At 40.8% G+C, this 14,194-nt stretch overlaps 1 protein-coding gene across 2 annotated transcripts in view; it reads right to left on the bottom strand.

Moving 5' to 3' along the window:
* Window positions 1–14,194, bottom strand: part of gramd1bb (GRAM domain containing 1Bb) — an 88,280-nt gene that overhangs the window by 65,554 nt on the left and 8,532 nt on the right. For both annotated transcript variants that reach the window (XM_053423544.1, XM_053423545.1), the window contains exon 3: window positions 10,819–10,845. In XM_053423544.1, coding sequence (XP_053279519.1) covers window positions 10,819–10,845 — 27 coding nt within the window. The remainder of the gene's footprint in view (window positions 1–10,818; window positions 10,846–14,194) is intronic.

Raw genomic sequence — 14,194 nt, 5'->3', positions numbered from 1 at the left:
AAAGTGGTCTTGTGGCACTTACTTTTTCCATTTTAAAACTACCAAAACAACACATCTTGTAATAGTTAAAATCCCGACAGCTAGATCGACAACCACACATTCCAAAACTAATATCGGACTAGTAACAGAATCATGGGGATTGGTCAATTAAGCAAATTTATGATTATTATGATTCATGTGATCTCTTGCACACCCTAGCTTACCGGCACATTGTTTCTCTGTCCAATTGGCAGGGACAGGGATATTGTTTTTCTCTGCGTATTCAAATCCCAGTTCACGGCACTTAACTGGAGCAAGGCCATGGAACTGGTCAGCTAGTTGTTTCAAGTGTTTGGAAGCTCCTCCTCCAACTCATCTGTGAATATTCTCTTTACCTCAGCTACTGCACCCCAGGCTACTGATTTTACTTTCCCTTTCTCTTTTTTTCCTTTATGAATCTTTTGAGGGTTGTCTTATCAATATTTCTATCCCTTCCAGCTTTTCTTAAGGACCTCAGCAGCTACACTCTCCATCTCTGCAAGGGGTGTTTGGCCCCAGGTTGTCTTCCTGGTGTATAGTTTCTTGTCATGATGGCTTTTCTACAATGTTTATGACATTACAAATAAAACATATATAATGTAATATAACACTGGAATATGTTTAAAACTAAACTTAACTTGTGCTTCATGGTGGGGTAAAGTGAGACACTGTCTCACAGCATTTGTCCCACTTTACCCCACAGCCACCGTTTTAGAAAAAACATCTCTTAGCAATTCAGGCTAATCTTCAGCTAGCATCAATCACATGGTTTTATATGTTGGAAGATCACCAACATGTATGATATAAGTTGTTCTACCTGAATCAATTTGTTTTGACACAACAGTTGATTAAGTTTAAAGCAAGAAAATTTACTTTTACATGCAAAAAACAAATTTTTGTGAAAAAACATGCTTTCCACAGCACCAACTTCTCCTTCATGGCAAGGGGGGAAAGGGAGGGGATTGAAAACATAATGTTCACATGACCACAAATGTGTTCCGCTGCCTAGATACAGGGGGTGTCTCACATTACCTGATGTCCCACATTACCCCGCTCTCCCCTACCGGTAATGATCCTTCCGCAGGTTCACCTATGGAAACCTTGTTACGACTTTTACTTCCTCTAGATAGTCAAGTTTGATCGTCTTCTCGGCGCTCCGCCAGGGCCGTTACCGACTCCGGCGGGGCCGATCCGAGGTCCTCACTAAACCATCCAATCGGTAGTAGCGACGGGCGGTGTGTACAGAGGGCAGGGCCTCAGCAGCCTGTGAAAGACTGTTTAGTGTTGCAGGGCTCATCTTCAGTTCAGGTAGAGCATGCATAGGCTCAAATAACTTTGAGAACCTGCTGCTTTTGCGGCTGAACAAAGCCTATCGGTAGTGTTGTTGTACATACAGGTTTAGCACAAAGGTCTCAAGGTCTCTTTCAATAAAGGTTATTGATAACATTCCACTGAAGTTTGACTTTTTGCACTATTACATTACTTATTGGCAGCTAGTTATCATGTCTTCCGCTCCATGAAACGCGTGTTAATGCTCAGTAGTACACATATGGTACATTAATGTATTTACATAAAAAAATTCCCCTTACATTACTTTTACTTTTATACTTTAAGTAGTTTTGAAACCAGTACTTTTATACTTTTACTTAAGTAAAAAGCTTGAGTTGATACTTCAACTTCTACAGAAGTATTTTTAAACCCTAGTATCTATACTTCTACTTGAGTAATGAATGGGAATACTTTTGACACCTCTGCCTGCATGTGTGTTGCAGACGCAATTTGGCACTCTTTATTTTGGGATCTTAGATCAGGCCCTAAGAGTGTGTTCATTTTACAGCACTGTTATTATTGAAATAAATTGAAATAAAAGTTAGGTCTTAAGTTGACCTTCATGACAGTCTTGTGAGGTATATTGTGTTATATTAGTAGTGTAATGCTGCTTAGGCTTCAACTCTTTCAGAAAACAGTAAAAAAAAATGTGTTACTGTGTTGTCAGCTTTATTGAGATTATCTAAGTCACTCTTGATTATTTTGCACAACATTGATTCATTTCATTTACAAAATGTGCAGCATAATGCCAAGAAAAGAGAGACCCCCAAAAGGGAACTGCAGCAAGCAGCTCAGGGTAGCAGCTCTTTTATCTTGGATCAGGCCATCAACAAGTAAAAAAAATGAGGGAGAATCAGTAACACTTCCTGGTTCAGAGGAGCCCATCACAGATGAGGAGATGAGTCAAGAAGAGGGTGAAGTGACAGCACCTCCCTTTACATCACAGCAACGGCATGTGGAGGAAAGAGCTGTTGATGAAAGTGAGGATGCAATTTCAAAGATAGCCACCATGCCATATCCTACAGATCCGTCCCATGTTGAAGCATTTCACATCAGGTGCAATGAGAACTACATTGCTATGTGCTGCAGTGTAGGGCCCTGTCAACCAGAAATATTTTTCCCCAAAAATGCTGAAGGGTGGTCATTCCAAAAGAATTGATTTTATGGAAATGTGTGGCTGGAATATTCCCCAAGTTCTGACTCAATGCATTGTTTCAGATGTCAGGTTTTTCTACCTGAAGATAGATATAAAAGCAGAAAGGAGTGGAGAAATGGGATCAGAAAGTTGAATACTGCTCTTGAAAAAATCAAGCAGCACTCTGTCACAGAGGTCCACATGACAAGCATGGTGATGTGGACCAATTACAAAAAAAAGAACTCCAGACTTCATTTACTGTATCAGATGTAAAGGGAGTGGAAGCCAGAGGGCGAGAAAGGCAGACAAACAGAGAGATACTGACCAGGTTAATAGATCTCACAGTGTTTCTCGCAAGGCAAGGACTAGCATTCCGAGGTGATACAGAGAGTAACTCAAGTAACAACCGTGGTAACTTACTGGAACTTGTGAATCTATTTTCCCGCTATGACAGTGTGCTGAAGATGCATACAGAAAATATTGGAAGACTGAAAGTCACCAAGAAAAGGCCCCTGGTGTCACTGCTGTCAAACAGAAGCCAAAATGACCTGATCACAGCACTGGGTACTTACATCAGGAGGGATCCAAAGAGAGATCCAAGAAGCTGTAATACTCTATTCTCTTGGATGAGACCACCCATGTTTCCCAAAAAGAACAGGTGTCATTTGTAGTGCGATATCTACATCAAAAGCAAGTAAAGGAGAGATTTATTGAAGTTTGCAACATTGATACAACAACAGGCCAGGAGCTGGAGAACACTGTAGTCTCCCTTCCACAGAAGAATAGTCTGGAGCTGAAAAACATGTATGGCCAGGGCTACGATGGAGCAGCCAACATGAGTGGCATGTACAAAGGTCTTCAAGCCAGAATACGCACACTCAATGAGAAGGCCCTCTATGTGCACTGCAAAGCACACTGCCTGAACTTGGTCCTGGTGGAAGCCTCAAAGTCAAATAAGCACTTTGTGACCTTCTTCAACCTTGTGGAGAAGCTGTATGCCTTTTGCAGTGGCTCCTCAAAGCGCCATGCTGCTTTAGTTAGATTGCAGCAGTCACTGCATCCAGAGGGACACATTGTGGAGCTCAAGAGGCTGTCAGATACCCGTTGGGCTTGCAGGGAACAAACACTGAAGGCCCTTCAGAGAAATCTGGAAGCTATAATGATGCTCCTCAATCTGATCTGTGAACTTAATCCACCTGACCTGGCGCTAGGGGATACAAAAATGTACAAGAATGCGATTAACTTTGCATTCATCCTCTGCATGGAAATCACCACCCCAGCATTTGAAGTCACTGCTGCATCAAACGCTCTGCAACAAGAAAGCCTGGACCACTCCGCAGCCTACCAGCTAATTGATGGTGTAATTCACACAATACAAGCATTGAGGTCTGAGGAGAAGTTTGCCGAGATATTTCAAGGTGCGTCAGAGAAGGCAGAGGCTCTCAACATTCCTTTAACTGCTGTTGTGCCTGGTCAGGAGAGGAAACAGAAATTGCCAGTGCATTTCCAACACAGCACAACTGCATCCAAAGTGAGTGATGAGATTGACTCTGTGGAGTCATACTACAGGTCGAATGTGTACTACACATTTATTGATACCTTGACTGCGGAGCTCAACAGGAGATTCCAGGGGAGCATCACTGGAAGTCCAACTGGCACAATCATACGGTCCTTCCACTCTCCAAAAGTGTGTGCAAACTTGACAAGCAACCCAAACCCAGAGGCAGATGAAGCTGTCCATGTTCTTTGTGACTTCTATGAGGAATATGAGGACCAGCTGAAGACAGAGCTAAAGGGGTACCATTCCAGCTTTCCCTCGAAGAATCTGCAAGAAATCCTTGCCATTGTGAAGGAGAACATTGGCCAGCTCATCTTTCCAACATTTGTCAAGATGGTAAGGATCTATTCAACACTGCCAGTGACAACAGCTTCAGTGGAAAGATCTTTTTCAAAACTGAAGACAATAAAGAACATGCTCAGGAGTCTCTGTGGGGAAGAAAGACTCTCCGACCTTCTCCTGCTTGCCATTGAGCAAGACATTGAAATAAATCACAGTGAAGTAATACAATTCTTCCAAGAGATGGCACCAAGGAGGATGCTCCTGTGAAGATCCTTTATATTATTCAGGGCAGAGTTTTGATAAGTTTTAAGTTAGAATACTTTTTGATTATTTAACATATTATTTGTTTTGTTTTTTTGTCAATAAAAATAAATATATAACTTGAAAATATCCTACTATTTTTTATTTATTTATTATTATTATAGTGTTTCATTTCATAATTCATTTTTGCAATGGGTGCCCTTTTTTGGGCTTGAGCACCTGCCCCCCAAAATGTCTGTGCACGTGCCTGCTCCCCATCCACACACTGGCGTGTGGCAGGAACTGGGTTGAGCCGTGCGTAGAAGGTGTTGAGCTTGTCCCGGAGTGATGTGGTGGACTGAACTATGTCCCTTGTCCTCCGTTTGTTCTCTTTGATGCAGTTTAATCCAGACCACATGCGCCTGTTGCAGAGCTTCGGGAGTTGGACTCCACTCTGTCCCTGTAGGCCCTTTTGGCATCCCAGATGGACTTGCAGAGGTTGTAACTGGCTTCTATGTATGCTACAAGGTGTTATGTTACCCATGACAGAGTGTGTGTATTCACTGATATTTCCATCAGATGCATCACAAACATTTGCCAGTCAGTTGTCTCAAAGCAGTGCTGCAGTCAAATCAGTCTCAGTGTTCCATTAGTGGATTACCCTGGAAATCTTTTTTCCCTGTTTAAGTTTCTGTTTATATGTGAGCAGCAGCAGGATGGAGCAGTGATCTACTTTGCCAAATTTCAGGGCGAGGGAGGGGTCTATAAGAGTCTCTGATTGGGGTATAGCAGCAGTCCAATGTTTGTTGTCCCCTGGTGCTGATAGTATTTAGATTTGGACACTAAATTGAGTGACAGCTATTGTGTTTTATATTTTCATTAAATTACATGGGTGAGTATTAATGGCTCCAGAAGCTAATTTAGTTGTTCCAAATCGATATTCGTTTTTTATTACTGTATTGTTGTAGCATCAGGCAGAAACAGCAATATATTCTTGATGAATTGTGAGAACATGACAACACATTTTTCTTTTGAAAATGACGGCACACTCAGTTACAACAGCCAACATTTTTGGTGCATATCAATATCAGTACAGATCAGTATTGGCGATAATAAATACATTGACCACCGGCCTTCTCAAGCTTTTTTGCAGCAAGGGGTGTCACAGCATGATGATAGTGCAAACTAAATGTTTAAATAAATCATTGTTTGGTGAATTCAAAGAGCTGTCATAGAAAGAAATCTTACTGAATCTCATTATAGAAATATATATGAGGATGTCTGTATGTTCCCTTCTTTTGATCCTCAATGACCATCATTCCAAATCAATGGCTGAAGAGATACTTCTGTGGAGGTGTCACTATATAATATCTTTAATTTATTTCATTAGTTTATTATCACCTTAAACTAACAATTGTACAATTGTATATTCATTGCCTTAGAAGGAGCCCTTTATATCTACACGAGGAGTATTTTTCTAAGTTAAATGTTGCAGGGTTACCTGAAGGCCACCGCGGGTTTTCCTTCCCGCTTGGCAGTGGAGGTTGAAGGGAGGTATTCACCTCGTTGCAATCTGAACTCTGACCACAAGAGGCCACCAAATCTTACACCCTGAATCTTTAAATCTGCCGGGTCGTCATTTGATTTGGTCAGTAGAAACATCATTAGCACTGCCTCCAGGAGATAATCATAGGATGATACTCCGATAACCAGAAGTCTGGTGTGTAATCATGCTAGCACATCTAGGATGCCAGACTGTCATTGGGTCTTTAACTTGTAAATACAGGTTATGGATAAAATAAGATTTGTTATTTCATACACCTCATTTTCTCTGTATGACAGCTAATTTGTTTACTCGCAAGACTCGAGGGGACAAGATGAGAAGGTACCACAGCTAAAGGAAAGTAAAGAGAAGGGAAATCAGGCCTGACCTTATGTTTGTGCATGGTGAACAGGTAGACACCATCCTGGTCTCTCTTCTGGCTCTCATGGCCTCTCTTCAATCACTTTCCCGCCGTTTCGTTGTCAGATTCTCACTTGTCCGGCATCGTTTGTTATCAGCTCCAAGCCACAAAAAAATGTCCCTGGTCCTTCTCCTTCATACAGCAGATGCAAATTCAGTCAGGAAAAATAATATCACCCCCTCAGACAATGAAAGTTGCATAGAAAGGTGATACAGACAGATTGTCATCTGTAACGCCTTTTCAAGAGCGTAAGGACGTCCACAGTTTTATCTACGATTCCTTTCTGACATTGTTAACCAGTATGTCCCCTCCCTGAATTTTTAAAATGCAGCGAGATCCAGTTTTCTGTCCAGGAAGGTTTGTAGCCTCGCTTCCTATCGAATCTCCTCAAATCAGCATCACTGAGCCATGCATGAGCAGTTGTATGAGGGAGGATGGGGTAAGGATGTTAGCGCTCTGATTGGCTGGTCGACCATGGTGTGTGTGTGGGAAGGTCCCTTTGGTAGGCTCCCTGAGAACGGCTATGCTTGATAAGGGTGGTCCTTCACTTCCTTCCCTGCTCTCTTCTTTATCAGCATCTCTTCCCTTGCTCTGCTCTCCCTCACTTTCTCCATCTCTCCTCTTCCTCCTCCGTCTTCCCGTCTGCACTACAAAGCTGCAGACATGCATCCGCGCTCCTCGACCAGCGCATCACGTTGCCTTTGTGAGAAGCTAAATCGGCGACACGGTGGGTGCACGTACACAAATTCAATAAGGAATAAGGGGAAGCTACGTCATGAAGTCAACGCATCAGGCAAGACATGACTACCCAGGCAAAGTCCATGACCCACTTTCATCACAGTCTTCCTCGTCATAACCAAATACTGTTTGCAGCTGGGGCTGGACTGGTGTGTAACTACAGGAATCATTAGAGAAAAAACAAAACTGAGAAATCAGACATCAATAGCAAATCTAGAATAAGATTAGAGAAGAAAAAACCCTGTAGATGAAACCATGTAAGGCAAATAAAGAGAAACTATATATCTGTCAGCTACATAGTACATTTAGATGAAGAATTAATTAAGCACAACAGCCAGTATGACCAAAAGAACTGTGGCTAAATACTGTGCTTTTTTAAATAAAATATAATAACAATTATCAGGACAGAGCAAAGAATGGATTATGTGAAATTAAAATGATTAAGAGGAAAAATAATGAAGAAGCAGCCTTTCATTATGCAGTATAGCACTGGAAACGACGGCTCCATCCATTGCAGCTTTTAAATCCGGATTTATATATTTCTATTCACAACTGCCTCATTGTATTTCATGTATTTGTATTATTTTACTCCTTTTAAATTTGGTAAATGTTTATACAATTTTTTTTTACCTCCGTCTGTTTAACTCCTTTATTCTGCTCTATTTGTTCTCTTTTGCTTGGAATTTGAAAATCTGCTCTCTGATTTTAATTTGATTTCTTTCTCTGTGTTGTTTGTAACCTCTAATCTACATCTGTGAATGATTTCAATTGATTAATATGGACCATCAATATCAGTCCCTCACAACATGCTATCTGTTGTGTAATTGTACGTGACTTCTCCTTCCCTTGTTTGAAAGTCACAGGTAACAAGAAACTAGGAGCTTGTCTACTTTCTGAGTATCATTTACTCAATATGTCCGATCCATGCTTTTCGGAGGCCCCTGCACAGAGTAAAGCGAAAGATCAGATTATGCTGACCTTAAATCTCTGGAAGCTAATGTGTCAAACCACAGACCATGATCGATAATCCGGGCAACAAAGAACGTGCTAGAGCAATGCAGACATTTAGAACAAAAGACAGAAAAGACAGAAAGTCCGCAGCTCTCTGAGGACTCTACAGCAGCAGAGCTATTGTATTATAACAACCATTATAAAGGCAAGATTCGGCAGCCATGATTCTGTCAGCTGCAAAACATATCAGAGCTTCTCCCTGCATTGCACACACACACTGGCAGCCACCGACTCAGACCCCTTTTTAAAAGTTTCCAAATGCACTTTCGTATTGCCAACTTAATCCTGGATCAGGGCTTTTTACATGCATAATTTACAGTTGGCTTTATAAAAAATTATACTGTATATTGATCTTGGGAAGTTTGTGCAACAAATGAACTGGGCCCAGCCTGAACCCGACAGGCCTTCTGGGTTTAGTGTCTGAACCCGGCCCAAGTTAATATGAGCTGTAATGAGTTTGTGTTGCCCTGTCCCTCACATGCATGGTTCTTGCTTGATTTTGTCAATGTGCAGTGTAAAGGGGGGCACCTCACCACAGCATATACCTTCACCACCTTCACCTCAAGCTCTGATTGGCTGGAATTGGCTGGATTTGTCACAGACTCTGACTAGATTTCCAGCAGGTTGGAGCTTATTAAGTAATTTCAAATAAATACCTCAACTGCTGTAATACCCCATTGTGTCAACAACTTACAATTTTTAAAAGACAATCTAATGATGTTCTTTTGAGTTATATATTTGTGTTTTATGGTCGACTATCTGAGGCTGTCTTGCAAGTCATGTATATCCAGTCAGTGATTATTTCAATTAAAAAAGCTTTGTTAAATGATAAATGATAAATAAATGTATATCTGTTAAATAATTAAAATGACAGCCAATCCTGTAACCTATGCAGTCCTCAGATGCTGGTAATCTCCCCCTAGCACCAATGGAGACAGGGCATTTAGTGTGGCCCCCTACCCTCAGGAACTCCAAGCCGGCGATACCCCATCCCTAACCCACCTGTTCACAGAGCAAGCAAGCATTCCAATTTTTAGTTTATGTTCTTGGTTTGTTTGAATTTTTTGTTTGTTTTCAGTAGCCTTAAGTATTTTGAAAGGTGCAGTATACATTATTATTATTATTATTATTATTATTAGTAGTAGAAGTAGTATTTTTTATAAACTCATCCATCCAGTTAAAAACAAGTTCTGACCCTCTGACCTCAGTGAATTGTGTTGTCATTCTGCAACAAAAACTACATTGAATTCAACTCAAAAGGCTATTGAAATACATCGCACCAAACCAAATGTCCCATCTCACACTGCAAGACAACTATTACACAGCAAAACTTGTGTATCTAAGAACAACAGAAACAGACTTTACAATAAGTTATTACAGATGACTGAGGGCTAGTTTTACAACAATGGGTGACCTCAAAGGAAATGCACACTAAGCCACATAAACCTCCTCTTGTGTGTTGGAGTATAGAGACTCCTAGTGGTTCAAACGTGGTTCAGCCTGCTCCTCACCCCACTTGCATGACTAAGCACTCAGAGCATACCAAAGCAGACACACTCAGGCATGCACCCCCGCACGCACACACGCACAGGAGAACGCGCAGAAAAAAATACACAAGAATCACAGTGCCTCGCTCGGCTCTGAAAACTTGCCGGACAAACAACACAGCTCGCGAGCGATATCGTGACAATATGGTTAAAGCCACTGAGGTACCACCACAATTCATTTCGGTGAATTCTACTATTTGTCAATCATAACTACACATCAAATAAAAACGCACAAAGGAACACCGTAAAGTTATAACTATTATACTGTAAATTTGACAGTGGACTGGTAAACTATGCTAGTCCACTGACACGATTTCAATGAGGCACAATTAAAATGGACTGAAAACCTGTGGGGCATTTAAAGTATTAAAGCATTTCATATAAGTCAAGCGTGGATAACCTGCTATGTGTTAAATTCCTTGTTCCAAAAAATCCCCCTGATGCACCATCATCACCCTTACTCACCTTTTAAACCCCTTTTTCTTCAGCACTGGCACAGCTCCTCTTGTGACAGCGAAATCTTCCCACCCTGTAGGATAAACTGTCATGACCCAGCAGTGTGTGTGTGTGAGTATGTGTTTGTGTGTGTGTATGTGTGTGTGTACGTGTGTGTGTGTGTGTGTGTGACCTGCCACCAGCTGGCCAGCTGGGAGAGTGAAAGCTCCACAATGGTTTCCAATTTACAAAGCTGCGTTTGTGCCCGATGTTGATTGTCAAATAAAAGCAAACAATGGCATTCCACGGCTTGCAACTGTATTCACTGCCGGCCTCCCCCAAATGTAAAGCGCATTCACACACCTTGGTTGGCGGACAAAGCACGCAAATCTGTGTCACATGCATGGTAGGCGGGCTGAGGCAAGTGGGGTGACACCAAGACCAGTATCTCTGCTCCATAAGCCCGCCAAATTATAATGCACACTCACACAACACATGATGCACACTCACAATTCTATAGGTAAAAGCAGAGAGAGTAATGAAGTCAGAAAGCGGACTTACCTGAATTTGTCCGCTGCACTGTCAGACCTGGAACGAAAAAGAAAGGCCAGAGGATTTGGTCATGAAATAACCTGCCAGTCATTTTTGTTTCTATGAAATTCCCGATATTAATAATAATAATAATAATAATAATAATATTGATAATAATAGAGTGATTGTACTTTCAAGTACCCGAAGGCTGCTTTTCAGCAGTATTCTAGTTTCCTGCACTACTAAAAAGTAAGGATGCACAATATATATATATCTGTCCCATATATTATTGGCTCGATAATGGGAATTTTATATTATTATTTATTCATCGGTATTGGAAATTATAGCCGATAAAACATCCTATAAAACTAGCACACCTGGTGGCGCTCATGACGTCATACATCCTTGCCTGTTCATACCAGCGTGATGTGTTTAGGTAGGAACTGAAAACTGCGTTGCTGTTGTGGAAGTTTTTCAAACTTTCTGAAAGCGACTGTAGGATTGCAATTTTGCAACAAATGTGCAAAGGTTCCGAAAGGGGGAGAAACACTTGCAATCCAACCTCATAAGCTCCCTTAGAGTTTTCATCGCGCCGACGATGTATAGCGAGAATATGAGGCGCTTATCAGTGCCTATCCTGCAGGCATTTGAGAACTGCAAGAAGTTATGCTAGATACAGTCCACAGGCTAAAGCAATTAATTACAGAATGATTGAATTTATCGCCCTTGATGACCAGCCGTTTTTAGTGGAAGAAAACAAGGATTTTCTAGCCCCACTACACTCTGCCAAGTCACCGTTTCTTTTCAGATGTGTCCCTGCCTGCACTATACGTACTATATATCTATAGTAGTCTGTTAGATGCCAAACGTAAGCGATGTAAGTTATACCACAAACATACGTCAGTCCAGTGAGTATGGTTGGTTTGATGGTTTGTTGGCTGGATGATGATTTCAATGTGAAACGGACATTGTTGCAAGCACTGCATACAACAGCCTGTCAGTTCTATAAGAGCCTTCATTTATTAATGAAAGATGCACTTTGTATTTTGTTTTAACAAATTGTGTTTAATAGTTGACATTTCTGTTCAGAGATATTGTCTGTGCATTTAATTTATTTTAAATTTGAATGCAAAACATTTGATAAGATTTATGTTGCATGAAGGCCAAAGTATAGAGAAACCTTCCTTACTCTCATGCACAAAAAGTACACAAGCTATACGCAACCATTTTCCTTTTCTTTATTGTGCATAATTCATCCATATTTGCTTAGTATATTTTGCAATTTGACCCTCATGTGTGCATTAACTACAGGCTATGAACTTCTTTTTAAGTAACGTGAAATTATAATTTGTAACGTAATGGCCATGTAAAGCATGTAATTATCGGTTATCGGTATCGGCCGGGAAAAAACTAAATTGTGCACCTCTACCAAAAAGCTTAATGGACAACACTCTAAATCCCCCACTTACCATTTATAAGTGCTGTAAAACATATAAATAGATTGTTTATAACATTGTATGCCATTATGTAGTTGCAGGCAAAACTATTTTTTAATATTGCATTCTCACAATGGTTTATTTAAATATATTGACCATGTGATGGCCTGTCTCTCACTGTGTAATCCTGATTCACAAATCACAATCATATGCTGCATCATTTGCACTGATGAGTCATATTACACTGACTTAGCAGAGCCATGTCGGGACATTACATAACACTATCTGCAGTTATAGCGGAGGATGCAAATAAAAGAAAATGGCGTTGAATGAGCAAACTTGACCTCGTTTTCATCTATTTCTCTCCCTGAAACACCACGGATGCCCAGATTATCTGGCAGAGGCAGAAAAAAAAATCACAGCCAGTGGCACACGTAAGCCGACAGCCTGCTGTCACTTCCCCCAAAATGCAGATTGAAACAGTAACTCAGTAGCTGTAACTCACAAGGCAAACAGATGAAACACAGATGCAGTAAGAGCAAAACCAAGACCGATGACATGAAGATGGAGAGATGGGTAGAGTTTGAGTAGCTGCAGCAGTGCAGCCTCCCGGCAGAACCGCAGCAGTTTTTTTACCTGCAGAGGAGACATGACATTCCGTGCCCTCTAAAGCCGGCTACAGAACGCTGCTCCTCCTGCTGCAGAGTAGAGGTGTTATGAACCATGCACACAGCCGAAGGCAGAGACGGCTGAGCAGCTGCCTGTAATGAGGCTAGACGAAGACGACTCCAGGATATTCTCAGCAAAATTTCTTGTATACATTTCGTTTTACTGCCGCAAAATGAACCAATCAGAAAAAGTGTATTCTTTGTACAGCCAGCAACATTTTATCTGTGGGTAAAAAACACTGAGATCAGAATTTTTGAATTTTGGATACAGTACAAAGGTTTGCAGATGTTGGAGTAAAAGCTGATTCTGCACAATCAAAAGCATGAGATTAGGCTAAAAAAACAATCTGTTCCTTCTTTTTGCCTCTTGATCTTTTTAAGAAGAATTTAGTTATCTGACATCTACCTACTAATTCCACAAACATCTCTCTGTCTGTATGTGGAACGCAAATCTTACAAAGAGTTCATCATATCGGCTTCACACGAGGCATGTGAATTGTTAATGGCCCGAGGATGTGCTGTATCAAATTTGGGGCGATTTGGATGTGTGATACAAAAGTCGTGAACTTGGGACTGAAGGATGTTTCAATTGCTTAACAGAGCATGGAAACAGCCGACATGCAATGAATGAAAAAGTAAAATCAGTAAGGTAAAATGTGTCAGCTAATATATAAGCCACATGTGTGAACAGTAATAAAGCAAAATCAGTTTTATGAATGAAACCCTAACCCTAACAAAATCTTCACTGCAGAAAAAACCAGGTAGGTTTAACACACAGTTTTCTAACTTCACTCTGCACCATAGACCGTTAATAAAAACATCTGCATACAACGTTCAACCCAATAACAATTCAAAGTGAGAGTTTATTTTAGAACTATTTGAAGAGGAATAAGGAATAATTCTAAAGTAGCTCATGAGCATTAACACAGGCCAAGAGATCCGGAAGATTCAGCAAGGCCACTGCCTCTAAATGCCACTGGTCCTTCTGCAGACCAATAAATGATCGATTTGAAGGCATTTGCAAACAACTGAAATTAACATAATGTGGTTGACAGCTAGTCCAAATATGTGTTTACATGTTTGATTGGTCATTATGTCTTTCCTGAATGCAGTGAATGTACTGTTGGTAAAATCGGACATCCTGCGTTACTATGAATGAGTTTGGTGAAAATCAAACACAAACATCTGACAATACACATAGACAACAATTGAGACTGTAACTTTTCTTCCCCATGTTCCGAGTGCAGTACAATTAGGCTGCAGCGAAAAACAAGAACAAAAACACCTGCGCCAATGCAGCAC

This window comes from Pleuronectes platessa, chromosome 5, assembly GCF_947347685.1.
Source record: "Pleuronectes platessa chromosome 5, fPlePla1.1, whole genome shotgun sequence".
Lineage (NCBI taxonomy): Eukaryota > Metazoa > Chordata > Actinopteri > Pleuronectiformes > Pleuronectidae > Pleuronectes > Pleuronectes platessa.
Note: the sequence above shows the minus strand (reverse complement) of the source record. Positions and strands in the feature narration are given on the sequence as shown.